Here is a 27,284-nt window from a genome sequence, read left to right on the forward strand (position 1 = left end):
CAACTTACTGAAAAATCGCAATATATAAAGGAAAACAATATAGAATGTCACTAGAGCTTTTGATCAATGCAGTGACCAATCTCAGCTTCAGAGGAGGTGGAAAATGTCCTCTTTCTCTGGCAGAGAGGTGGGATACTCTTGGTGCCAAATGAGGCATGCGCTTTTAGACATGACTGATATATCAGTTTCTTTGGTTTCCAAATCTCTATGCCTATAAACTTCATCTATGTATCCAGCCTTTATCTCTCTCCTGGCTTACAGTCCTATATGATTATCACCTGTTGGTTAATTTGAATTGGATGTATCATTGACAGACATTTCAAACTCAATAACCTTACTGTCTTTTTCCCCAAGCCCTCCTTCCTGAATTTCCCTATTTCTTTGGAAGGTACCACCATCATTCTGGTTAACTAGGTTTGCAGCCTCAGTTTCCAAGTCCTTTTTAGATTCTACTCCTATAACATCTCATATCTACCCTTTTCTTTATATTCACCACCCTAATTCAGACCTTCATCATTTCTCCTTGACTATTGATTTCAACATTCTCCTAGTTGGACTTTTTCTTTGTAGTCTCTTCTCTCCAATTCATTCTCTTACACACCTATTAATCTGTAAGGGACTTCTCGAGAACTTTAATGTCTCCTTATTGCCTTTCACATAAAGTTAAAACTCCTCAGTTTAGCACCAATAGTATGGGTCTAAGCCCTTATTTCATGTGCATTATTTCAGTTAAATATGGCTACTTACTGATATCCAAACTTAGCCTTCTGCATGCCCTGAATACAGTTCTTTTTCACCTCTGCCTTTTTAGGAGTCTCAACTTCCTTCAGGGCTCAACCCTTATGTCACCTTTTATAATCCCTCTTTCCTTTCCTTAGCTTTCTCTCCTTCATAAGTCATGATGTATATCCTTATCTGTTTATAAGTTCCATGAGCTCAGCAGGGACTTTTTGTTGTTTTATCACCAGCATTTAGAACAATTTCTCAAACACAGTAGGTGCATAATAAATGCTGACTGGATTGGATGGATGGCCTGTCCTTCCATCTGTAGTCACCCAAACAAAAAGCCTCAACCCTCAAGAAGACTCTCTTTGATTTACTATTTAAATGGATAGCTAAGGATGGACATTCAGTCTCTGTTTTTAGGCATCCTCAACACCTATTATATGCCAAGCACATTTAAAGGCTGGGAGAAACAACAAAAAACAGAAATTGTTCCTTCCTTCCTGAATCTAGCTAATCCCTAATTGGGAAAAGGGCAAAACTGGGGAGTGGTAGCCAGGGAGGGGTACTTTTATCTGAAAAGCACAGGGATAGTGATTGTGACCAGGGCAAAATCCTTAGACATACCCCATCCAGGAACAAAGGCACAGTAGATTTGTTCTTAGGTGGGGAAATGAAAAACAGAAGTAACACCAAATACTAAAGGTTTTCCTAAAAAGATTAGGGGGTAAAGAAAGGTTACTTGTTATCACCATTATTTAATAGCTTTAGAGATGCTACCTGAAGCAGTAATACCAGAAAAAGGAATTTAGGGAAAATGTAGAAGCAAAGAGGAAATAAAATTATCACTACTTATACAATATAATGGTTTTACTTAGAGAGCCCTAGAGATTTAATTACAAATTAATTGAAAACAATATCTTCAATAAAGTAGCGAATATTAAAAAATCCACAAAAATCAATAGCCTTTCTGTTTATTACTTACAAAACCCAGTAGGCAGAAAGAAAAAAAATATAATTCAAAATAAGTACATGATATATAAAATACTGTATTTGCTAGTCCACCAACCAAGACAGCCCTAAGAGTTATATAAAAAGCTAGCTAACTAGCATTTATTAAGTGCCTACTATGTACCAGGTATATAAATTAAGTGCTGGTGGCATAAAGGTAAAAATCAGCTTCTACTCTCCAGGAGCTCAAAGTCTAATGGGGGAGACAGCATACAAACATCCATATACAATGACAGGATAAACTGGAGGTAGTCTCAGAGGGAAGGCATGAAGATTTAGGGCTGGGAAAAGTTTTTTTCATAAGGTGATACTTTACCTGAGACTCTTAAGGAAGTCAGGGAAACCAGGAGGTAAAGATGAGGAGGGGCAGGGCTCTGGGCATGGGAGATGGCCGGACAATGAAAACGCTTAATAGATGATGGAATGTCATGTGTAAGAAACAGTAAAGAGGCCATTGTCATTCTAACATAGAATACACGGGGGTGAGTAAAGTGTAAGACAGATGGGTGTGAGGTGATAAAAGGGTTTGGAAATCAAACAGAAGATTTTGTATTTGATCACTGGAGTTTACTGAATAGGAGCTGATATGGTCAGCTCTGTCCTTCTGACATCTAAATGGACATTTGATTGGAGTGGACAGAGACATGAGGCAGGGAGCCTAGCTAGCAGACTATTGCATTAGTCCAGGAGTGAGTGAGGAGGGCCTGCATCTAGGTCGCTGCAGTGCCCAGACAAAGGGGGCTACATAAAATGTTATGGAGGTAAAATATAAAAGACTTGGCAACAGATTTTGTATAAGGGGCTGAGAGTTTTGTTTTTGCAAAAATAAAGGAAGACTTAAGTGAGTGGAGAAATATTAACTGATTGTGATTAGGTTGTGCTGATATAATAAAAATGATGACATTATAGTATCTAAGTTAATTTATAGACTTAGTATAATACCAATCAAATGACAAAGGGGTTACTTTGTAGATCTAGACAAAATAATACCAAAATTTATCTGGAGGAACAAAAGGTCAAGTATTTCAAGAGAAAAAATTAAAAAATGAGAAAGAAGGCCCCAGATCTCAAATTATATTATAAAGCAGTAATCTTTAAAACAAACTGGTAGGGGTGGCTAGGTGGTGCAGTCAGTAGAGCACTGGCCATGGAATCAGGAGGACCTGGGTTTGGATCTGACCTCAGACACTTGACACAAAGAACTAGCCATGTGACCTTGGGCAAGTCACTTAACCCCAATTGCCTTACCCTTCAAAAAGCAAAACAAACAAAACCCCCAAAACCAAGCTGGTATTGGTTAAAAAAAAGTAGAAAAGTTGGTTAATGGAACAAACTGAATAAAAAAGACCCAGAAACAACTGGATATAGGTACAGTGTTCAATAAACTCAGGGACACTAACTGCTGGAGTAAGGAATCCCTATCTGACAAAAATTGCTGGGAAAAAATGGATAGCAGTTTGACAAAAATTAGGTTTAGATCAGAGTCATATACCATATATTATTCCAAATGGATGAATGACTGAAATATAAAGTCATATTACAAAAAAACCCCACTGATGACAAAGGAAGGAGACATGTCACAACTATGAAAAGGTAGAGAAATCTTCAACAAACAAGGGATAGTTATTATCATAAAAGATAAAATGAACAATGTTGATCATATGATATTGAAAACTTGCACAAGAAAAATAAATGCAGCAATAATCAGAAAGGAAACAATTGGGAAAAAATCTTAGTAAATTTCTTCAATGAAAGTCTAGTATCTGGAATATTAAAGAGTTGACACAAATATATAAGAATAAGAATCATTCCCCAATAGATAAGTGGTCAAAGAATATAAAGTCATTTTTAAAATGAAGCAAGCTATTAACAGCCATATTAAAAAAAAAGGCTCCAAATTACTAATTATGAGGAGCAAGATAACTCTGAGGATCCACCTCACACATCAGATTGGCAAAGACGACAAAAGAGGAAAATCGTAATTGTTGGAGCAGTGGTGGAAGGACAGGCCCACTGTTGTACTGGTTAGTGAAACTGAATTGGTTCAACCATTCACACATAATATTTACTGATATAGAATGTTTATATATTAAACTTTTACATATACATATACGTACACATGCATGTGTATTTTTCTCTCTAATGACATATATAAGCACCTATGTTGTACCAGGAAGAGCAGCTGGATAGAGTGCAGGCCCTACCTAGAGCAGAGGACCTGAGTTCAAATGTGACTTCAGACACTTACTAGCTGTGCCCCAGGCAAGTCACTTGACACCGTTTGCCTCAGTTTAAATAGATAGAAATGGGTAGATTTAATTCAGGTGATCATTACATATGGTACTATGGGCAAAAATACGTTAGAAGAAATGGAGTAGCCCTCGTAGTCAATAAAAGGGTAAGAAAAGCAGTACTGAGGTATAATCTCAAAAATGGCTGAATGATATCTATTCAAATCCAAGGCAAACCATTTAACATTACAGTAACAGAAATCCATGCTCCAACCACTGATGCCAAAGAGACCAAAGGTGATCAGTTCTATTAAGACCTACATCTTCTAGAAATAACACAGAAAAGAGATGTCATGTTCATCATAGGAGACTGGAATGCTATAGTAGGAAATAAAAAGTAACTGGAATGACAGCCAAATTTGACTTTGGTATACAAAATGAAGTGGGGTAGAGACTAACAGTTTTGTTAAGATAACTCGCTGGTCACAGCAAACACTTTTTCAACAACTTTCAAAAGGTGTTTCCACACATGGACATCACCAGATGGCCAACATAGAAATCAGATGGATTATATACTTTGAAGCCAAAGGTGGAGAAGCTTTGTACAGTTAGTTAAAACAAGACCTGGAGCTGACTGTGTATCAGATTATGAGCTTTTTTTTTTTTGGAGGGCAATTGGGGTTAAGTAACTTGCCCAAGGTCACACGGCTAGTTTTTTTTGTGTGGGTGTTAAGTGTCTGAGGCTGGAACTGAACTTGGGTCCTCCTGACTCTGGGGCCGGAGCTTTACTCACTGCCCCACCTAGCCGCTGCATGATTATGAGCTTCTTATTGCAAAATTTAGACTTAAATTGAAGAAGGGAAACCCATCAGACCTTATAGGTATGACCTAAATAGCATCCCTTATGAATATGAAGCAAAAGTGATGATTTAATGATGTGATGAAAATAAATTTAAGGGATTAGATCTGGTAGATGGAGCACCTGAAGAACTATGGACAGGGATTCAAAATACTGTACAGGAAGCAGGAACAAAGGACATTCTAATGAAAGAAGAGCAAGAAAGCAAAATGGCTGTCTGATGAGACCCTATAAATAGCTAAGGAAAAAAAGGAAAGCCAAAGGTAAAAGCAGAAAGGGAAAGATCTACTCAACTGAATGCAGAATTTGAGAGAATAGCAAGGAGAGATAAGGTTTTTCTTAAATAAGCAAAGAAATAGAAAAAAACAACAGGAGAAAGACAAGAGATCTCTTAAAGAAAATTAGAGCTACCAAGGGAAAGTTTCATGCAAAAATGGGCATGATAAAAGACAAAAATGGCAGGCACTTGACAGAAGTACAAGAGAGTAAGGAGAAATGGCAAGAATATACAGAACTGCATGAGAAAGAGCTTAACATAACCAAGGTAACCGTGATGGTGTGGTTACTGATGTGGAGCCAACATCCTGGAGAATGAGGTCAAGTGGGCCTGAGGAAGCATTGCGAACAATAAGGCTAGTGGAGGTGATGGGATTCCAGCTGAGCTATTTAAAATCCTAAACGATGGATGTTGCTGCTAAAGTGCTGTACTCAGCATGCCAGCAAATTTGGAAAACACAACAGTGTCCACTGGATTGGAAGAGAGCAATTTACATCACAATCCTAAAGAAGGGCAATGCCAAAGAATGTTCAAATGACCGAACAATTGCACTCATTTCATGTGCCAGTAAAGTTATGTTTAACATTCTGCAAGCTAGGCTTTAGCAATATGTGAATTGAGAATTACCAGAAGAACGGGCTGGTTTTCAAAGAGACAGAGGAACTAGAGACCAAATTGCCAACATCTGCGGCTTTATGGAGAAAGTAAGGGAGTTCCAGAAAAAAAAAATCTGTTTGCTTCAATGAGTGTATGTATAAAGCCTTTGACTGTGTGGATCACATGAAAATGTGACAAGTCCTTAAAGAGATGGGAATGACGAATTATCTTGTCTCCTTAGGAACCTGTGTGCTATCCAAGAAGCAAAGTTAGAGCCAAAACACAGAACAAATGATTGGTTTAAATGTGGAAAAGTGGCATGACAAGGCTGTGTACTCACCTTATTTAACGTACATGCAGAGCATAGCGGGTGAAGTAACGGGCTGGATAAATCAAAAGTCAGAAGGTCGATGGGAGAAATATTAACAGTCTCAAATATGCCGATGTTACCACTCTGATGGCAGAAGGTGAAGGATTAAGGAGTCTCTTAATGAGGGTAAAAGAGGGGAGTGTAAAAGTTGGTTTAACAGCACAAAAACTAAGATCTTGGCAACTGTTCCCATCACTTCCTGGCAAACAGAAGTTGAAAAAAATGGAAGCAATGTCAGATTTTATACTCTTGGGCTCAAAGATCACTGCAGATGCATCACTGAAGTCATGGAATTAAAAGATGCTTGCTCCTTGGAAAGAAAGCCATGGCAAATCTGGACAGCATACAAAAAGGAGACAGTGCCTTGCTGACAAAGGTCCATATAGTCAAAACTATGGTTTCTCCAGCAGCAATGTATGGCTGTAATAACTGGACAATAAGAAAAACTAGGCACCATAGAATTGATGCTTTCAAAATTGTGGTTCTAGAGAAGACCTCTGAAATTCCCTTGGACAGTAAGGAGATCAAATCAATCAAAAGAAAGGAAAGAACTTAAGACTATTCATTGGAAAGTAAAATATTGAAGCTGAAATGCTTTGGTCATATAGGACTCATCAAAGACCCTGATGTTGGGAAAGAGTGAAGGCGATAGGAAAAGGGGATGGCAGAGGATGAGATGGATAGTGTCTTGGAAACAATGACCATGAGCTTGGAGAGACTTTGAGCGATAGTAGAGGACAGAAAGGCCTGGCATGCTATGGACCATGTGATCAGGAATCAGACACTACTGAAAACAACAAATGTACCAGGCACTGTGCTAAATGTTGGGGACGTCTTGGTGACATCTCCTTTCCCACCTGGCTACTTTTGTTGTGGACTCCTGACAAAAAAGTGATGGGACTCAAAGACAGAAAGAGATATACATTTTTGGACTCAGTCACTATGTAGATTCATTTTGTTTGACTTAGGTGTTGCAAGTTTTTTTCAGTTTTTGATGGTGGGGGGTTGGGGGAGAAAGCAGATTAGCAATTATGATGCCAAATAAAGTGGGCTACTGAAACATTTGTTAAAAAATGCATAGAAGAGAATAGAAACAAGTATAGATAAGCAAGTTTGTTTGGAAAGTAACATGTAAAATTTATCATTTAAAAAAAACCAAGAAGTATGAAGCAGAGATTCATAGTTTCATATCCTCTGTGTTTTGTATGGAAAGGCTCATTTATTGAGGGGGGGAGGGGTAGTTTTAAATGAAAAAAATTTTAAAAGGAAAAAAAAAAGGTTCTGTGTGCTATTTAAAAATTAGTTGTGAAGGCTGGGGGCTGGGGGTACAAATAGCTGACCACAAAAACTTAGAAAAACTCTGCTGTGATTTAGAACATACATGAGGTCTATAAACCTAATCGGTTGAGACTTAAGGACAAACCAAACCCTTTCTCTACCAGGAAAATCTCCTGACCGTTTCCAGTGAATTGAAATTAGGATCTTGAGTATATTATTGCTCAGATGCCTTTAATAATATTTTGGTAACAAAGGTGAAAACTTTTGTTACCAAAAAATATTAAAGGTACCCACTTTGTTATAAACAAATTATACCAAAAAGCTAATGAACTGGAATCTGTGAAAGCCTGATTCCTCCTCTCCAAAAAAAAAAATCTACTTTGAAAATGATAGCAAATTCAGCTATCATCAAATTCTCTTTCTGCCAGATGCCTTACATTTGTTAATATATTTTTAATGGCATTAGGAACCTTTTCAATATAAATCGCTGTTAAGATTTGTAAGCTATGACCCAATAATTATATTGTGTATGGTCCTTCATATTATTACATGGTTGGATGTAATGAGCTATTGGTTGAAGGTCAGAGAAATCCACTTTGGTATAAGGTAGCAGTAATTCTTCAGAAGTCTCTCTGTGCATCTAAAATAGAGAGGTATAGATTTCTTTTTAGCAAAGCAGTATCAGAGGATAGTAAGAAATAACCAAATACTTCTACATTTAAATATTGTTTTCAAAGAATTCTCAGTCCTCTTAGAGACTTGCTCTTATGTTTACTGAATCCTACATTGTATAATAGGTATAATAAATAGGATACAAATATAATAGAATAACAGCATAATAGGAATACTTAGAACTTAATATTAATAGTATCTCATCATGGCAATTAATGTGGCTTTCTAATTTTAAGTCACAACTATGTTCACTCTCAACAAATGTTTATTGATTTCCTACTATGTATGAGGCACTATATTGGGCTCTGTTCCTTAAATTTTCATATAGATGCTTCAAAAGGAAGTGAGAAATCTATATTTCCATAATACTGCCATACTTCTAGAGGAAGGAATTACAACTTTCAAAAACACTTTAAGGATATCAAAACCAAGTCAATAATTTGGGGAATACTGAGATTAGAACCTGAATATCTCCCTCCTTCCTATACTTTACTCTTGTCCCCACATTTAGTTCCAGACAGATTAAAGGAGGAAGGCTATGAAACTGATAATTTTTTGAATGCTTACCACTCTTCCTCAGAAGTTCTCCTTTTCTGGACTTATCTAGTCCTTCCAGAAATTGTTCAAAACTTCTCACATAGGGAGCCAGACTGGTCTTCTTATAATCTAAGGACAAATAAAATGTGTTCAACTCAAACATTTTAGCATTAAAGGCATCATGACTGTGGTTATGGAGCCTATGAATATTCTTTTCGTGTACCCCACTTGTTTAGTTGACTACATTCATAGTCATTCTAGTAATAGGCAAAGTCAAATTACTATTTCAGGTTCTTCCTCTTTGAAACTTTGGCTTCCAATAACAGGTTTCCTAAAATAGCAATATATTTTAGGGTGATCAGGCCTATGATTTCTGGAGACATCAGGACTGTAATGCTGCCAGAAAGAATATACATTTTTTCAAAGTATGTGAAGCAAAAGTTTTATGTTAAATTCTCTTCTCTTTTACATTATAATATGTGCAGGGAAAAAAATCCACTTTTGGAAACTTTTGGCCAAGGAAGGGGTTAAGATGGCTTTCAAGTCTATCTCATATTGGGTTTTATAGTAGTCTAGGTGTGTATGCCTGCAGAAGTTCCAATCCTCACTTAAGCAGGGTTAATTTAAAACAAAAACATCTGCAATAAGTCTTGTTGTTTAGTCTGTTCTGTCATGCTGGCTTCTTCATGACATCATTTGGGATTTTTGGGCAGAGATAACAGTAGTTTCTCATTTCCTTCTCTAGTTCATTTTATAGATAAAGAAACTGAGGCAAACAGAGTTAAGTGACTTGCCCAAGGTCACACGGTTAGTGTCTGGGGTGGCGTTTGGGTCTCCCAACTCTAGGCCTGGCACTCTAGCTATTTAGCTGCCACAAAATGTTAAGGGACCTTCATTTATTCATCTAATACATACGTTAATGACTACTGTTTTGGACTGGTGGCATAGAGTCCCACAATACTTCTTCACTGAAAAGTTGTATAACATAATAAGAAATTTGCATTTCACAAAAAAAAAAATTCTCATAGTGAATTTTCCTGATCTTACTGATACACCACAGGAATAACTTTATCATTAATTGTAAAAATAAACAACCTCATTAAGACAATGTTTTAAGATTTAAAAAGCACCTTCCTAATAACAGCTCTGTGAGGGAGTAGTCTAAGTAGTATAATTCTCAGAGGTCAAAAGCTAAATCATTTGGCTAGGGTCTTAAATCTAATAAATTAGAGGCAAAACTTCACTATAATCTCATACTGTCATAATGAAAAGGTTTTCTGACTTTTAACTATTATACCACAAAGCTTCTTAGTTTTGGCCTTAACTTCTTGAGTCAACTCAGGAAATGTTTATTGAAACAGCTACTAAATATCCAGAACTGTGGCAGGCACAAAAATGTAAGATACAGTTTCTGCCCTAAAGGATTTTAATTGGAGAAACAAGATGTATACCATCTAAAGAAATGATCTGATTAAAGATCAAAATCAGTTGAACAGATAATAAGTACCACAGAGTCCAGTTATGGAAGATATTTATAGACTGAAATGGTTAAGACGGTGCTAAAGGTGTCCTTTGCCTTCAGGTGAAAGGCATTCTAGATGAGGAAGCACAATTACTGTGTGGTTGTGGCAGAGTACTGTTTGATAAGCATCCTGTAAACATAAAGAGGCAGCTATGTGGCTCGATGGACATCGTGGGAGTAAGGATGATCTGAGTTCAAATTCTGCCTGACACTTACTGGCTGTGTGACCCTGGGAAAGTCAAAGGCTCACTCAGCCCGTTTCCTTATATTTAAAACAGGAATAGTAATAGCACCTATCTCATTGATGTTAGGATCAAATGAGATAAAATGTGAAGCACTTTACAAACCTCAAAGTACTATATAAATGCTAGTTATTATTACCACGGGCCTAGATTGTATGATCAGTTATGGAGCTGTAAGGATCCTTCGAGGTCACCCAGTTCAACCCACTCATTAATTTACATATGAAGAACCCGAGGCCCAGAGAAATTAAGTGACTTGTTAAAGGTCACAGAGATAGCAAATGATAACACTAGCATTTAAACTCAGGGCTGCTGCCTCCAAATCCAGTGCTCTCTCTCGTAAGTGACTCTTCCATACCTCAGAGTCTTGGTAGAGACCTCTGCAATCATTGAATTCTAGCTTAACCTTCCGCTCCAAGCCACCCTCCTGACAGTCACCCAAACTCCGCTCACAATGTCCGGAGAGGGGCCCCTCACCCCTGACTGCTGCACCACCCGAGGCCGTCTGTCCTGTTTGGTATAGTTCTGGTTATCACCCAGGTCCTCATGATGGTTTGGAAACTGCTTCCATGTTCTTTCCACTCAGTGGCCCTACTGTGTTTCCCTGATAATAAGACCTATCCCGAAAGTAAGCCCTCCCCTTACTGTGTAAGATTCCTCTAAAGTAAGCCCTCCCCCGAAAATAAGCCCTATTGAGATTGCTACTGTAGTGAAGGTGATCCCCTGCGCTACACGCTACATTACGGTACCCTCTGTATGCACCCTCCCCCCCTGAAACGCACTCTGCACTCCGAGCTGCATCCAATCAGAGCTGCAGCAGTGAGCGCGTCATCCTGTTCTTTATTGAATTCATTATTGAATAAAGGTACATTTTTTTGTTCACATTTACCTGTTTATTAAAGTTGCTGTCAATGTTCATTAAAATAAGCCCTCTGGTGTTTTTCTGTCCAAAAAAATAAGACAGTGTCTTATTATCGGGGAAACACGGTAGGTCTCTCTTCTGGAGCCACACAGAATATACACATTCCATCTTCTATGTGATCCATCTATCAAACTCCCCTCTGAGTCTCATCTTTTGCAGGTGAAACATTCCCAGTTTCTTCCTCTGCTACTGTATATGCTTTTCAGTCTCTTCACTATAGCACAGTTGCCCAAATGGGAACACAGTACAGTTTCAGGTCTGATTTCCCTAGACTAGCTTTTTTCTCTAAGGGCTGAAAGTCAATTAAACTAGCTACTACAGAGATGTTATTTCTAATGAGACAAAATGATCCACCTTCTGGAATTGCCATAAGAAAAATCTGGATAGCTAAAATAATACCAGGTGGTATCCACTGGCCCATTTAAAATTTATCCTTCTTCAATATATACCATTACATCTTAAATGTATTAGAGTTGCAAAGTAAAGTGTTATGTGAGTTCTGAAGGGCAAAGCCATTATTAACCAAAGGGAATAAGGGAAGATTTTATAGAAGAAATGCCATTTGTCATTGAGTTGTGCTTTAAAGAATGACCTAGAATTAAAAAAAAAATGCAGGGAAGCCATTCTAGGTAAGGGGAATGGTATCAATAAAGACAGTAAGATGACAGATTCAAGAGTTGTCCGATTAGGCTGCAGTGCGTATACATAGAAGGGAAGAATATGAGATAAACCCAGATATATAGGCTGGTGCCAGATTGTGGAACGTCTTAAATGTAAAGTAGAATAGTTTCAAAGTTATTTGATAGGTAGTAGGGAGCCACTGAAGATTTTTGAGGAGTAAGATAATTGGAAATCTTTAGTACACAGATTTATTTTAAAAGTAATACTAAGGACAGATTGAAAAGGGGAGAATGCAAAGGTAGAGAGGTCTATGAAGAAGCTATTTCACTAGTATTGGTGGATGACCAGGATGTTGAATCGACAAGATGTGATACGCGACTGGTTATTCAACAACACTATTTGGTGATGTGTTACAGTGCAATCTCCTTGCTTCCTCCTTTGTACTTGTATCTCCAGTGCGTAGCACTGTGGATGGCAAACAGCAAGCATGGAAAAAATGCTTGTTGATGGCTTGATGCCATTATTATTGTTATTAAGAGTTCTGACTATGGTGAGTCTATACATGCAGGACTCTACTCTAAGCAAGGTGAGTTATCGTAGGCACTGTATGCTAGAGTATATTACCGACCTACCTCTAGTACGACGCTTGATGTCAGGTTCGGCTTCATTCTCCTTGTCCCCATCATCTTCATTAGTGGAGACCATATCTAATTCATGGCAGATCTGGCTACAAATAAGAGGACTTCAAAGCTGAGTCTAAGTTGTCATTACAACGTAACTACTTAATTAATAGCTATATTACAAACTATGCTGCTCCTAAATAGCCACAGACACATTTTAGGCAGGGACCCAAGGAAACATACTCCAAACAGAGGTTTCTAAGAAAATTTAAATAAAGGGAAGCCATTGATATATGACACACCTTATGGTAGGAACGGAGAATGGGTCAAACTGATCCACTTTCTGCAAATCAATAGGAACAGAAATACGACCTATGAGAACCAAAATAAAGAAATAGCTTTAATTCTTTGCTGTTAAGAGGGCATATCATTTCAATTTGCCTGTTATAAGAAATTATTTAAAAATACTTTGCTAAAAATAAAATGGGGGGAAAAAGCTGAACTAGAAGCATTTAAAGAAATGTTTAGAGTTGTTATACAACAAAGTTTATAAAATCATGCATAGTCTGTACAGAGAGAACAGTTCTCTGAACCTTAAAACGAAGGAATGAAGGTACCACTTTGAAGTTAAGTTTCAGACAACTAAAGAGGAAGTACGGTTTGAGTCCATTATCTAGAGATGGGATAGGCTCAAAATAGCTTCAAAAAGTTTAGATAAAATCATGAACAACAGAGCCCTAAGGGGTCACACCAAAGGAAACAAACTTTGAGGATATACCAGCTCTAAGGAGGAAAACCACATCCCACTGTAATATACACAATAATGCCTCTGTCAAAGGCAGAGCATCGTGCTGGGTAAGTCATGGCTATTCCATAGTATGGCAATTTTAATTTTAAATTCACACTTTGGATTCATTAAAACAATTTTTAAAATGATCTAAAAGATGTATTTTACAACCACTGCACAAATGATGGAGACAGTACTGGGCTGGGAATTAAGAATCCCAACTCTGCCACTAATTGGAAGTCTAACAGTAGACAAATCTCTCTAGGGTTCCTTCCAACTTGTGAATTCTGATATTAATATTGTGAATAATAGAATCATTTAAAAAGCACAGTTAGTGGCAATTGTTTGGTGGATAAAGCCTGGCACATTATGTTGTTTAAAATTTAAATCGACTATATAGAAGGACGTTTAATTCCTGTTACCTAATGGATTACTAACTAGATACCACCTCTTCAACCTTTATATCTTAGTACAAGATATCCCACCCATAAGACTTTCTTGCTAAAATAAAAACTTTTAAGAATTTTTATTTCCTATTTTTGTTTATTTAAATTGTACCTGTTTTAGGATGAACACTGAATGGACTCTTCAGTAAATGATTGATTCCTTTGCTAACATTAATATCCAGGCGAGGAAAACAGTATTGTAACATGATCTCCCAGTCTACCCGGGGTCCAAATTTCTCATTTTTGACAGCCTTTTAAAAGTAAACAGAAGTTCAATGTGATAAACAACAGAGACTCTTCTAAATTATTTTTTTCTTTTTTCATCTGGTTCTGTGATTTCATTGGTATAGCAAATTCCTGATGAAGAAAATACTCTGTACCAATGCAGATGGGTATCTGTTCTACAACTTCAGGTCTTAAAAGTGTGGGGCACTTATAAGGTCGGCTTAAGGTCACAGGCCAGTATGGCAAAAGGAGGACTCAAAACCTGATTTTCCTGACTCTGAGCCAAGGTAGACCATGCTGCATCTCGACTTCTTTTTGCAAGGTAAAATGACCAGCCATTCTCAACATACTAAGAAAAAAAAAGAGTACTCAATAAATTACATTCTTTCCCTTTCCAAAACCAAGTACTTTAGTGAAACATACCCGATTTTTGCTCACTACTTTCTTCAAGTGTTCCCAGCGCTGGACTGAATCGTGATACTTCTGGAATCCTTGCTCAATGTCAGCATGAATAGGTGACAGGCAGTTAAGAAACTGGAACTTTTGCTTATGGCACAAATAAGGTAAATTCCAAAGTTGATTTAAGCAATGGATCTTCATTAGAGGGCTTAAAGTGTGCAGATATTCGTGGGGTAAATACTTGTTTTTTAGAGGCACAATTTTTAAAAGAATCTTTAACCATTAAATCCACTGGCCATAACATAATGATGGCATGCTAGAAAGCCTTCCTAATGAAACATTAACAACCTAACCAGTCTTTATTCCTAAACAAACTGCAATAAGAGTTTAGGATAAATTCTCTGGGATCTACGTATTTTTTAATTATATGGAAGAAGCAGTATTCCTAAACAGCTCTAAATTCTGAAGGAATGGCAACTTCCAAAGAAAAAATAAATGTGATACTATAGCATATTGATTTGTAAGTTGACTAGATTTTCTGAATGTCAATTTTTTTGTTACTATTTTTGCAGTTCCTAGGAAATGAAGGAAAGAAATCCACAGGGTAAAAAAATCCACATTAATAGATGTGAAAGATAAAAAGGACTAAAATAGGGCAGAAAACAATTATTCACAGTATCACAGATGAAGACACTTAGTTTAATAATCTTTTTAGAAAGGATATATTCAGGGACAAGAGTTAAAATTTTATCCCAGTTCTCTTTATTTTCAAGAATATCTTGACCAACCAGTGCATATTCTTCAAAATATTTTTCTACTATGTTTACTGATTTTCTGTAGGAACAAAACCCCCAAATTCATTATAAGCAACATACACAAATATGAATTCTGTTATTGATTGGGCTTAGTTATTCAGTTAATCTATTATTTGATTTTCACTAAATTGATGTTTAGATATGCAAATGTTATTTAATTGTGTTAAAGTCCACAATACTATAGTGTTAGGAATAGCTTCAGACAGGATAGCAACCTAGTCAGCAGTAGCAAAATAGAGAACATAATTCATAGCTTTAATTTTGAGGAACCTGCTTTAATCACATAACAGCATTTTAAAAGACAAAAGTAGAAATTCGCAAAATAAAAATAAAAAAAGAATAACACATGAAATATTTCTATGAAGTATGGTCTCAGAAAACATGAAACAAATCTTGAATTATTAGTGCCTTTTTGAACAGACCTGATGAAAGGGTGAATCTTTGTGCTGAGATGAACCTTCTTTCTCATCTCTTCTCCACCCTGAAAAATAATAAAAAAGAACTGTTTGTGTATTAAATAGTACAAGCAAATTAAAAAAATTATTTAAGACGATCTATTATCAGCATTATTATTTGTAACCACAAGGTTAAAAAAATACACAAAATGTTGATTATATTCTTTTTTTAAATGTGGATGCTTAGAAGCTATTTAACATGCTGGCCCAACACCTGCAATCTTATATGGTAATTTCACTTGACAAAAATGAATAAGAAAAACAAATTAACTTCCATTCTTACGATAATGGTAAAAAACTTACATGCAAGTTTGAAATATCAAATTGTCCCCTAAGAGTTTCCAAATAAAACCAGCTACCATGGTTAAAGTTACTCTAGAATGGGCTACTCCAAAGGATGTATTTATCATAATAAGCATAGTACCAAGCTTTCATTTTCTGTACTACTAAATATTCCAGGGTTAAAAATGTCTGGCCTACAAGTAAATCTCAATAGTGGTAAAGAGTACCGTACCTTTACAAGACTTAGATATTCTACTATCCCAGAGCGTACTGCTGAGGACAATTTTCTTACTGCTTCATCACAGACCCAGCAATGAACACCTCTCCTTCCAGAATATACCCAGAGGCAATGCTTAAATCCAAAATCCTCTGTGGGGGAAAAAAGAAACACGTGATTTTTTCTCTCCTAATAAATTTACACATACCTTCTTAAAAAGAAAAGCACAGGTCTATACAATGTTTGCAAATGGCAATTACCATAACATTCCATTTTTCTATCCCATGTTTAAGGATAATAATACATTAGCACATCTTGAAAACTAATAAAAAAAAATGCTATAGTAGTATAAGGACAGCTAAGTGGCACAGTGGATAGAACACTGAGCCTGGAGTCAGGAAGATTCATCTTCCTGAGTTCAAATCTAGTCTCAGACACTTACTAGAGGTGTGACCCTGGGCAAGTCACTTAACCCTGTTTGCCTCAGTTTCCTCATCTGTAAAATGAACTGGAGAAGGAAATGGTAAACCACTCCAGTACCTGCTGGGAAAACTCCAAATGGGGTCATGAAAAATCAATATGGCTGAAACGACCGAACAACAACACAGTAGTATAAATAGTATAAACTAATGCTCAGAAGAAAACTATTAATCTAAATAAAGAAGTCTTCTTTTCTGTAATGAGGCAAAATATAGTTCCAGAACCTTCCACCCAATGGAACTCAATGGTTATATTTTCTGGAGCTATGCTGAATAAATCTAATCATTTTTCCATATAATAGTCCTTCACATATTTGAAAACAGCTTCCTTAGGTTTATTCTTCTTCAGGCTAAACATCATTACTCCCTCTAGCCATTCCTCCCACGACACTCCTGAGCCCTATCACCATCCTGGTTGCCCTTCCCTCTATGTGCTACAGCTTGCCGGCATCTCTCCTAAAATATGGGGTCTAGAATTCAGAAACCACATAAGATACTTTACCTTTTAGAGCTCTGTCTATGATGTGGATAGCCATTGTCATAAGGGTCCAGCATTTAGAACATATATCTGCAGAACTGAAGCAGAGTGACCTTTAGTGACTGACTGCCAGCAGAAGCCCTCCATCTAGCTCTGAGGTGTTTGTGTCCTTACCTACAGCACCTCCTCACATCATCATAGTCTGTCATGTCAATGTCAAACACCAGCTCTTTTTCCTGAGCCTGAAAAGCCCCTAGTTTCACTGTGTTGTGTTGAATGGGCTGTGGACAAGCAAAAAAAAAAAAAAGCTATTAATTTCTAGCAAGCATTTTCATTTGCTCTACTGCTAACTACCACATATAGAATAGTGGCCAAAATGAAGAAGCCACAGATATTCTGGTTAAATCAGTGAAATTTCATTAATCTGGATCTTACAAATTAGGAATTTGTGATAATTTAATGAGGGTTGGCCTTGTCTACTTTTCTACTGCCTATTAAAAAGAGGGTTTGAGGAAAATTATAATGTTGTAGAAGATATGTGAAAATTGGAAAATTAATGCATTGCTGGGGGAGTTGTGAACTGATCCAAACATTCTGGAGAACAATTTGGAACTATACCCAAAGGGCTATAAACCTGTGCATATCCTTTGATCCAGCAATACCACTACTAGGTCTGTATCTCAAAGAGATCATAAAAAAGGGAAAAGGACCCACATGCACAAAAATATCGATAGCAGCTTTTTATGGTGGCCAAGAATTGGAAATTGAAGGGATATCTATCAATTGGGAAATAGATCTAAGACAATTCCAAAAGACTCAAGATGGAAATGCTATCCCTATCCAGGGAAAGAACTATGGAGTCTGAATGAAGATCAAAGCATACTATTTTCTCTTTTTTGTTGTTTTTTCTGTCTCATGGTTTTTCCTTTTTGTTCTTATTTTCTTTCACAACGTGACTAATGTGAACATGTTTATTATGATCATACATGTATAGCCTGTATAAGATTGCATGCTATCTTGTGGTGGGGAGGAGTGGAGAAAAATTTAGAACTCAAAAAATCTTATAAAAGTGAAGGTTGAACACCCCCCCCCAAAAAAAAGAAAAAAAAAAAAAGGAAATGATCCCCCCAAAATAAACAAAAATAAATAGAGGGTTTGCTAAATAGTTTGTAGGAGTGCTCAATATATATTGACTGTTACCATGTTTAACCTTGAGGTAAATGTTTTCAAATGTTTTATAAACAAATATTGTAATATAAACAATGTGCTAATTATAAATTATTCTAAGGATTTCTACTTCAATGTGAAAAACACTTATTAAGTGCCTATTCTGTTAGAGTACTGTGCTAAATACTGGGAGATGCAAAGTTTAGATAGACAGTCTCTGCTCTCACAGAATTTATAACTTAGTAGCTTATATATGATATCTATATAATGAGAGAATGACAATAATTTACATTCATATAACGCTTTAAGGATTACAAGTACATCCCTAACAACAATCCCATGAAAGAGATACTGCAAGTATCATAATTTCCATTTTACAAATGAGAAAACCGAGGCTAACTAATGAGAAAATGAGACAATATGGTTTTGATTCTGACCATTTTACTTACTACCAACATGACCTTGGACTAGTATCCCCTGCATCAGCTTCCCTCACTGTAAAATGATGGTGTTAATTTTATTTTATTTTTTGCTTTTTGGAGGGGGAAGGCAGGGCAATTGGGGTTAAGTGACTTGCCCAAGGTCACACAGCTAGCAAGTGTCGAATGTCTGAGGCTGGATTTGAACTCAGGTCCTCCTGACTCCAGGGCCAGTGCTCTATTCACTGTGCCACCTAGCCAGCCCAAGGGTGTTAAATCTTATAATCTCTAAAGTTCTTTTTTAGCTCAAGTCCAAGATCTCTGTGGTCCCAATGCTAGGAAATGTAGCAGCCAGGATTCAAATAGTGATTGTCTGACTTAAAATCTAGGGCTCGTCCACTCTACCATGCTACCTCTCACTCCTCAATCTCTTAAAAATGGGCTTTCAACTCCACCTGCAGGATGGATGACTCTTTCCAGTGTTGTCCCTTAACCGATAAATTCCATGTCCTTTTCTGTCTTCATTCTCTTTGACCTAGCTGCAGATTTTGGCACTACTAATAAGCCTATCCTCCTGGCCATACCGTTTGCCCTTAATTTAGATGACACTACTTTTTTTTTTAGTTCTCCTCTTATCTTTTTGTCACTGTCCTTCCAGGTAAGCTTGTGCACTACCCCATAAGGGCATCTTGGCTCTCTCCCTCCTACTTTCTCTCTCTTACACACATAATCTTTTCTCTATTCTTTCTCCTCTCTTTCCACCTTGGTAATCTCATCAGTTGCCTTAGATTCAATCATCAACCTATATTTGATTCCTAAATCTACACACCCAGGTTTGCATCATGAACTGCTTCTTAGACATTTCCCCCAGGATGTCCAGCAGGTACCTCAAACTCAACATTTCCAAAACATCATTATAGCTCTTCACCACCCCGCCCCCTCTCCTCCTACTCATCCCAACACCCTGGTTCTGATCTTGGAATCATACTTAATTCCTCTAGCTCCCTGCCCTACAAATCCAATCAGTCAACAAGTGCTTTGATTCTGTATTTCATATACCTTTCCTTCTCTCTACCTACACAACATCACCACTTGCCAAGACCAGAAATCTCCAGACTTTTTTGAGGGCACATAGCTAGCTATCAGTAAACATTTTTTGAGTATGTATTCTCTATTTATTTATCTGTACATTTTATATACTTATACTACTGTACTAACAATTAAGTATATTATTAAAATGATACACACACACACACACTACACGAAAAAACCAGGATGGTTTTTAAAATCCTTAAAAAAGGAGAAGATAAAGATGAAATAATATTTTAACCTAGAGTCACTAGGGAGTCACTGGCATTTACTGAGTAGGGAATGGTATGGTCCAAACTTCCCTTTAGGCAGTTTGAGTAGAAGAGTGACAGGGGTGAAAGGGGAGGAGAGACTTGGAGCACAGAGACCACAGGAGACTGTTGCAATCATCCAAAGGAAGGATAATGAGGGCCTTGACCTGGAGTAGTGTCCATGTTAGTAGAAAGAGGGGACAGATATGTGGGTGATGGGCAGAATGGTGGTACCCTCAACAGAAACAGGGGAGCTTGGATGAAGGAAAGGTTTTGGGAAAAAGGTGGTAAATACCATTTTGGATATACTGATTTTGGGATGCCTATGTGACATCCAATTCCAAATGTCCAAGAGGTCACTAGTGATGCTGGACTTAAACTCAGAGATTAGGGCTGGATATATAGAGCTGGGAGTCATCACCATGGAGATAGTAATTAAATCCTTGGGTGCTAATGAAATCACCAAGTAAGAGAATGTATGGAGAGAAAAGAGTGCTTACTACAGTGAGCCTTGGGGAATATCCAGTTAGAAGAGAAGAGATGAATGAAAATCCAGCAAGAAAGACTGAAGAGTGGTCAAAAAGGTAGTTGAGCCAAGAGAGAGCAGGGTCAGAGAGGAGAGATTAGGTATCCAGGAAGAGAGGGTATTCAAAAATGTTAAATGGTGCAAAGAGGTCAAGAAAGATGAGGACAGAGAAAAAGGTCCCAGATTTGGCAATTAAGAGATAACTGGTAACTTTGAAGACAGCAGTTTCAATTGAATGAGAAGACAAAGATAATGAAGCTGAGAGCTAGGGAGACTGCAAGGATAGCAGTGCTCTCAATATTAAAAGGGAAGGGGGGCGGCCAGGTAGCACAGCGAGTAAGAGCACCGGCTCCAGTGTTGGAATGATCTGGAGATCGAATCCCGGGCTCAGACACTTAGTACCCACCCAGAAACACCTGGCCGTGTAACCTTGAGCAAGTTACTTAACCCCAATTGCTTAGGGGCGGCCAGGTGGCTCAGTGAGGAGCCTGAGGTTGTACAGGCCTGCCCTAGGGTGTGTAGCCACAAGGTGACTGGGGAGAGGGGGAGGGGGAGCGGGGGGGGGGGGGGGGAGGGGGGGGGGGGGGCGGGGAAGGGGGGGGTTGTGCGGGGGGGGCCGGGGGGGGGTGGGGGAGAGGGGGGGGGGGGGGGGGGGGGGGGGGGGGGGGGGGGGGGGGGGAGATCAGGAGGTAGGGACACCAAAAGTGGTAATTTTGCCCGTTTAGCAGCTAAGGGTAGCTGGGTAAGTTAGGTTATAATCTTGAGGAGCCCATGACTAGGGCAGCCACATAGGAGGTCAATGGAGGCAGAGGGCAGAGTGAGAATGTTGAAAGGTGTGAAGGGAGACAGGGAAGGGCATGTGTATGTAGGGTATAGCTGTACTGGAGACAAGGTCTTATTTGGCTATGGGGGGTAGGGGGTGGGGAGGCAAGTGGGAAGAGGGTGGCATGTGACTCATCTTTCTACTCTCAGCTTAGTTGATCACACATTCCTTGGGGTTAAGTCACGTGTCTCTTGGAGTCACTACACAGCCTGTACTTTGGTGATCACTGGCCTAATTATTGCAATAGCCTCTTAATTACTACTTCCAGTCTCTCCTTTCATCAAATTATCCTATAGCCAACTGCAAAAGATACTCTTAAAATAGAGATGGCAAATACCTTTAAAATATTTTAATGTAAATGCCTTAGCCTGTCACTTAAGATTCTCCACAATCTGGTTCCTGCTTCTTTCTCCAGTTTTATTTTATATCACCCTCCTTCACCCAATCTCTTTTTCCAGCCAAACTGTACTGCTGTTTCCTATATACATTTGATCTCTGGCTTCCATGACCTTGAACAAGTAGCCCCAATGTCTGGAATGCCTTGCCCCCTCGCCCCTTAAAGAATCTTCCAAATCACAGCTGAAGCATCACCTGCTACTTAAGAAATTTCTTGATTCTCAATTATTAATATTGTCTCCCTCATGAAATTACTTTATGTTTGCTCTCTTATGTATATCTTATATTTTCTCAGTAGAATGTAAGCTTCTTGAATGTAAAGATGGCTTTGTTTTTGTGTCCTGAGCCCCTAGCACAGTGCCTTACACACAGTAGGCCCTTAATAAATGATTTTTGAACAGTGAATGTGCAGTAGAGAGATGTAAAATGCTAAAATCTATTCAAAGGCAGAGAGATCTACTTTTTAATGACCAGGGTTGGATCATGCATAGGAGGAGGCACTTGAGTTAAGCCTATTTGATTACTGTACATAAAAGTTATCAAAAAACATTTCTTTAAAGATATTTTAAGGTATTTTTTTTTTTTACCAATTCAGATTTAGTCTAAGGAAAACATAGTTCTTTTTATTATGCAATCAAATCCTATGGTCTTCACAAACCAACCTTCCATTCAACTTTATTAAACAAATGTTTGTGGTTATTGACTAGGTACAACTGAGGCAGTTGGAGAACACACAGAGCACTGAACCCGGAGTCAGGCAGATATGAGCTCAGATCTGGCCTCGGACATTTACTAGCTGTGTGATCCTGGGCAAGTAACCTAACTTCTATTTGCCTTGGAGGCAGTTAGGGGGATCAGTGAGTACAGTCTCTGGCCTGGAGTGAGGAGGTTTTTGTTGTTGAGTCTTTTCAGTTGGATCCACCTCTTGACAATCTGTCACTCCTTTTTGGTTTTTTTTTGGCAAAGATTCTGGAATGATTTGCCATTTTCTTCTTACAGATGGCAACTGAGGCAAACAAGGTTAAGTGACTTGCCCAGGATCACACAACTAGTAAGTGTCTGAGGCCAGATTTGAACTGATGAAGACAAGTCTTCCCGATTCCAAGCCCAATGCTTTGGTCATCATACCACTTAGCTGCCAGTCTGGCAAACCTGAGTTCAAATCTAGCCTCAGACACTCACTAGCTGTGTGACCTTGGGCAAATCCTTTAACCTCTGCATTAATCTACTGGAGAAGGAAATGGTAAACCACTCCACCAGTATCTCTGTCAAGAAAATCCCACATGAAGTATGAAGAGTAAGACTTGACTGAACAACTGAACACAACACAACAGCAACAACAACATACAACACAATGAACCTCAATTGCCAACTTACATTTGAATTGGATCAATTTCAATTACTAATAAGTCAGTGGTTCAGGGCAACTAGTGGTCTCCAAAGTGGGGAAGAGAGGACTCCAGGGAATGTCTGTGACCAACAGCCAATCACAACGGCTTACCTCCACACCTATCCTGACCCTTCCACAATCTGCACAACACCTCTGGGAGCTGTCCTTTCTCTACTCATGAAGCCTAGTTTAGGACCTTATCACCTCTTGCCTTGACTGCTGAAACAGCAGTCTCCCTACTTCAGGTTTCTCCATAATGCAATTCATCCTCCACAAAACTACCCTAAAACTTAGGTCTGACCATGTCATTCCCCTTCTCAATTACAGTTTAATGAACTTGAACTGTAGTTGTGTTTTCTTTAGAAATACTGTGAATATATCCAAAAGGTTTACCTCAGTAAGGCTGCAGGCCCCATACACGCTTAGTAAAAATGCATGGACACTTACTCTGTGGGAATATACTGCTCCAATATCAATTTTGTATGGATTCAATTTCTGTATCTCCTTTTCCATCTCATTTTGGTTGTTGAAAGATTGGTAGCGAATGTATATATCATCTTTCAATGTGAATGAAAACTCCCGGTGCTGAAAATAATTCTTTATCACTGCAAAATACAAGTTTCACTTTAAATTTACATAGTTCTTTTCATCTTTCAGCTCAAAGCAGACATGACATTAATCAGTCAATAAACATTGAGGGCTTACTGCTCTATTTCATTCAACAAGTATCAGTTAAGTTGCAAGGTACACACTTAGCTCATTATGCTGGGTGTTGTAGAAGTAAAAATGAAAAAAAAAAATCCACATGTACACAGAATTGTGGTTGCCCTGCTACTTATGAGGGAGAGGGGGAAGAAAAAGGGGTAAGAAAACTTAAACAAGGCAATATTCCAGGAAGAGCTACTTATAAGGAGACCTCAAATAAGTATCCCAGCATGGTTACTGCAGTATGCCTACCTCTAGATTTTAGACAGCGGACACAGCAAATTAAAAAGACTTGCTCAATCAGTAATTATTTCTAGTTTACATTTCTAGTAACATTACTTCCTTAAGCAGGCGGAATGCAGTGCTACACACCAAGTGCTCCCCACCTCCCAATTGTAAAATTCAGGTTCTACCTAGTCCCGGGGTTTGTTTATAGAAAACCAAGTGCTGATTATCAGGTTGTGACAAGAACAAGGCATGACTGATGCTGATATGCATTTGGAAAAAACAAATTATTAATACTAAAAAAGTAAAAATACATAAAAGGCAGGAATCAAATTTCACTAATACATACGACATGGATTGACACTGATGTTTTCACTTGACCCATGCCAGATGGTGGTGTTATTACAATATACAAGGAAGAGTGGGAATTCCAAGATGCAGAATGGTAGACAATGGTACCCTTGTGTGTTCTTTCACTTTCAGCAATATTGTAAATTAATTGCAGCATCACAAAGTATTAAATTAAGATTTTTAAAAATAATAAAGCATATTCAATCACCCTGCTCTGAACTGAAAATATTTTTATGACAGCAAAAATATTTTATGAACCGTTAATAAAATTAAAATTATTTGAAATACTGTTTATTTCATCTTTGCCTCATTTTTAAAGTAAGTACTATAGTTACATAATTTATAAATAACTAAATATACATATGTGGGGAGAGTGGAGATTTCACCTCTTACACATACTTGCCACCTCTGACATTGGGCAACTTAATCTCTATGTTCTCTAGGCAACTCCCTCAGACTAACTGTAAGCCCTGCATTGATCAAGGGAGCTTCCTCACTTGGGAGTTCACTATAACAATGAAAGCATAGGCCCAGTTCCAATTCCTATATTGGGGAGTGAGTGCTCAAAATTTTTTTACTGTGAAGGGTGCAGGATTTAAAAAAATCTGGAGAACACTGATCTGGAACAAACAGATGAGGAAATATCTGAATAATTCTCTTTTCAGAAGATGTAAAGACAACAATAAACACATCCATTAACACTTAAAAAAACCCCAGGAGCAAATTCTGGAAAAAAAAATACAGATGGGAAAGAAGATCATTAGGGATGATCTTGCTAAAACTTGCTAAAACTAACACGCCTAACTTAAAGACAAATTGTAAACAACGTGGATTATATAAATGATGGTTTATGTAAAAACGTTATTATATCATTTATTTGAATGTTTTGATTGACATAAAAAATTAAGAAAAAAAGATTTATCTTCTTAGTCCCTCAATGGAGCTTTCTCAGGATTAATATTTCAGTTTCATAGGCTGTATTAGATAGAGGAAGAAAGATGTTAAGTCTGGTTCCTGGTATAGTGAAAAGAACCTTGAATATTAGAGACCTGGGGTCAAATCCTGGCTCACCTGGTCACCCATGTGACTTTGGGAAAGTCACTAAACCTTTCTGGGCCTCAGTTTTCTCATCTGTAAAATGAGAGGGTTGAATTAGATGATTTTGAAGGTCCTTTTTCCCTTCTAGACCTATGAAGCTACGATCCTGGAGAATTTCTTTTCACAGATCTAAGATGAAGGGATCAAAATTCCATGCCAACCCTCTCATTTTCTCAGTGAATTAGCAGAAGGCACATTAGAACCCAGGTCTCCTGGTTCCCAGAGCCCTAGGATTTCAAAGCTCAAACTGTGTGTGACACCTTCCTTCTCCCCCAACTCTAAGCAGAGATACTTAATAGATGCCCTGCGGGGCAGAATTCACAAAATCTCAGGGGTAGATGGGACCTCAGAGGGCATCTAGTCAAGTCTATAACACAAATAAGTTTACTCATCCAGCTTTTGCTTAAGGACCTTCAGGGAGGAAAGATCTAATAGGAAGTCCTTTCTTTTTGGAGGGGGGAGAGCAGGGCAACTGGGGTTAAGTGACTTGCCCAAGGTCACACAGCTAGTAAGTGTTAAGTGTCTGAGGTCGGATTTGAACTCAGGTCCTCCTGACTCTATTTACTGCACCACCTCGATGGCCCATAAGTACTTTCTTTTCACTCCAGGCTTAATCTTCCTTTTCAACTTTTACCTGCTGTTCCTAGTTTTGGCAAGCAGGGCAAGTCTACTCTAATGCAACCCAACCAGAATTCATTAAGTAACTGCAACGTGGAAGGCGTGAGAGGAAGCATTGAAAAGGGAGTAGAGTCACTCCCAGATTCAAGAATACCCCACCAGTTCAAATCCAGCCTCAGACACTGAACTACCTGTGTGACCTTGGGCAAGTCACTTAACCCCAACTGCCTTGCCTTCCTCCCTTCTAAAAACAAAACAAAACACACGACTTCTTGTCTTGCCTAAATGACAGACTGGCTGTGTGACCTTGGGCAAGTCACTTAACCCCAACTGCCTAGCCTTCCTCCCTTCTAAAAAAAAAAAACACCCGACTTCTTGCCTTGCCTAAATGACAGACTGCTGCCAGTCAGCATTTATGGAGCGCTTCAACAATGTTGATGATGGCTAACATTTACATAGCGCTTCAATAGCAACAATAATGTAGAGAACTTTTACCTAGCGCTTCAACAAGACGCATAGCTATTTATTCGGGGCTTCAACAATAACAGCAATGGTGAGGATGGCTAACGTTCATATAGCGCTTCCTATGTGCCAGGGTCAAGGAAGCCAGGACCCAGAAGTGGGGTGACTGGGTCCCTTTCCGTAACTGGAGATGGTTGCTCCCCAAAGCTCTCCTCCCCTCCCCCCGGCACCCCGCAGCGATTCCTTCCTCCCCAAGAGCCCTTCCCCGGTCACCTCCGCCATAATTGAGCCAGCGATAGTACTGGGAGAAGGGAAAGAGCCTCCGGTAGTAAAGCTTGAGCAGCTCCGGTAGCTCGTTGGGGTCAAACGCCTCCATGAGCCCCGGGGGTTTTGCCTGACAGCACCACTGGCGGGAAGAGAAACCCCAGCTTCACAGTTTGGCGGGAAATGGGGTATCCTGAGTCTGTCACTGCGCAGGCGCGCTCAGGGCACGACGGGAAAGGGTCTTTCGCAGGGCCCCCTGGGACTTGTAGTTTCTGGCTGTGTGGACTGGAGAGGGCACGGGAGGAGAAGGAAGGAGGAAGTATTTGCTTCTGTCTCCTAGGTAGGGAGCCTATTCGAGTCGTTACAGATGGGAAGGCATTGGAGATCACTCAGTCCCGAGCCATCATTTCGCAGAGGAGGGGAAAGAGTTACAAG

At 38.6% G+C, this 27,284-nt stretch overlaps 1 protein-coding gene across 2 annotated transcripts; it reads right to left on the minus strand.

Moving 5' to 3' along the window:
- Positions 1 to 1,461: 1,461 nt before the first annotated feature.
- Positions 1,462 to 27,074, minus strand: PRIM1 (DNA primase subunit 1). 2 transcript variants are annotated; one of them, XM_069079774.1, is made up of 14 exons: positions 26,859 to 26,996; positions 25,479 to 25,538; positions 23,574 to 23,731; positions 17,240 to 17,346; positions 17,090 to 17,163; positions 16,124 to 16,260; positions 15,577 to 15,635; positions 15,064 to 15,173; positions 14,364 to 14,455; positions 13,828 to 13,966; positions 12,785 to 12,854; positions 12,495 to 12,589; positions 8,586 to 8,684; positions 1,462 to 7,986 (listed from the first exon to the last, which is right to left on the minus strand). In XM_069079774.1, exons 3-14 carry the CDS (start codon positions 23,637 to 23,639, stop codon positions 7,967 to 7,969), a joined length of 1,068 nt encoding a protein of 355 aa, XP_068935875.1. In that variant the 5' UTR covers positions 23,640 to 23,731; positions 25,479 to 25,538; positions 26,859 to 26,996; the 3' UTR covers positions 1,462 to 7,966. The 2 variants fall into 2 exon arrangements, with proteins under 2 accessions (XP_068935875.1, XP_068935870.1); XM_069079769.1 differs by lacking the exon at positions 25,479 to 25,538 and having other exon boundaries at positions 26,859 to 27,074.
- Between the last annotated feature and the right edge of the window lie 210 nt (positions 27,075 to 27,284).

The sequence above is a fragment of the Petaurus breviceps genome, unplaced genomic scaffold (assembly GCF_028583685.1).
Source record: "Petaurus breviceps papuanus isolate PSGF00001 unplaced genomic scaffold, PetGlider_PUasm1.0 154, whole genome shotgun sequence".
NCBI lineage: Eukaryota > Metazoa > Chordata > Mammalia > Diprotodontia > Petauridae > Petaurus > Petaurus breviceps.

What these genes read in the sequence shown, in the direction of transcription:
- PRIM1 (XM_069079769.1), bottom strand. Translation starts at nt 26,961, where the DNA reads ATGGAGGCGTTTGACCCCAACGAGCTACCGGAGCTGCTCAAGCTTTAC. An exon ending in CTGGCTCAATTATGGCGGAG is followed by an intron (nt 23,732 to 26,858) that starts GTGACCGGGGAA and finishes TGTATTTTGCAG; the next exon opens with TGATAAAGAATTATTTTCAG. An exon ending in TTTAACTCTTGTCCCTGAAT is followed by an intron (nt 14,456 to 15,063) that starts ATATCCTTTCTA and finishes ACTGCCTGTCAC; the next exon opens with CTATTCATGCTGACATTGAG.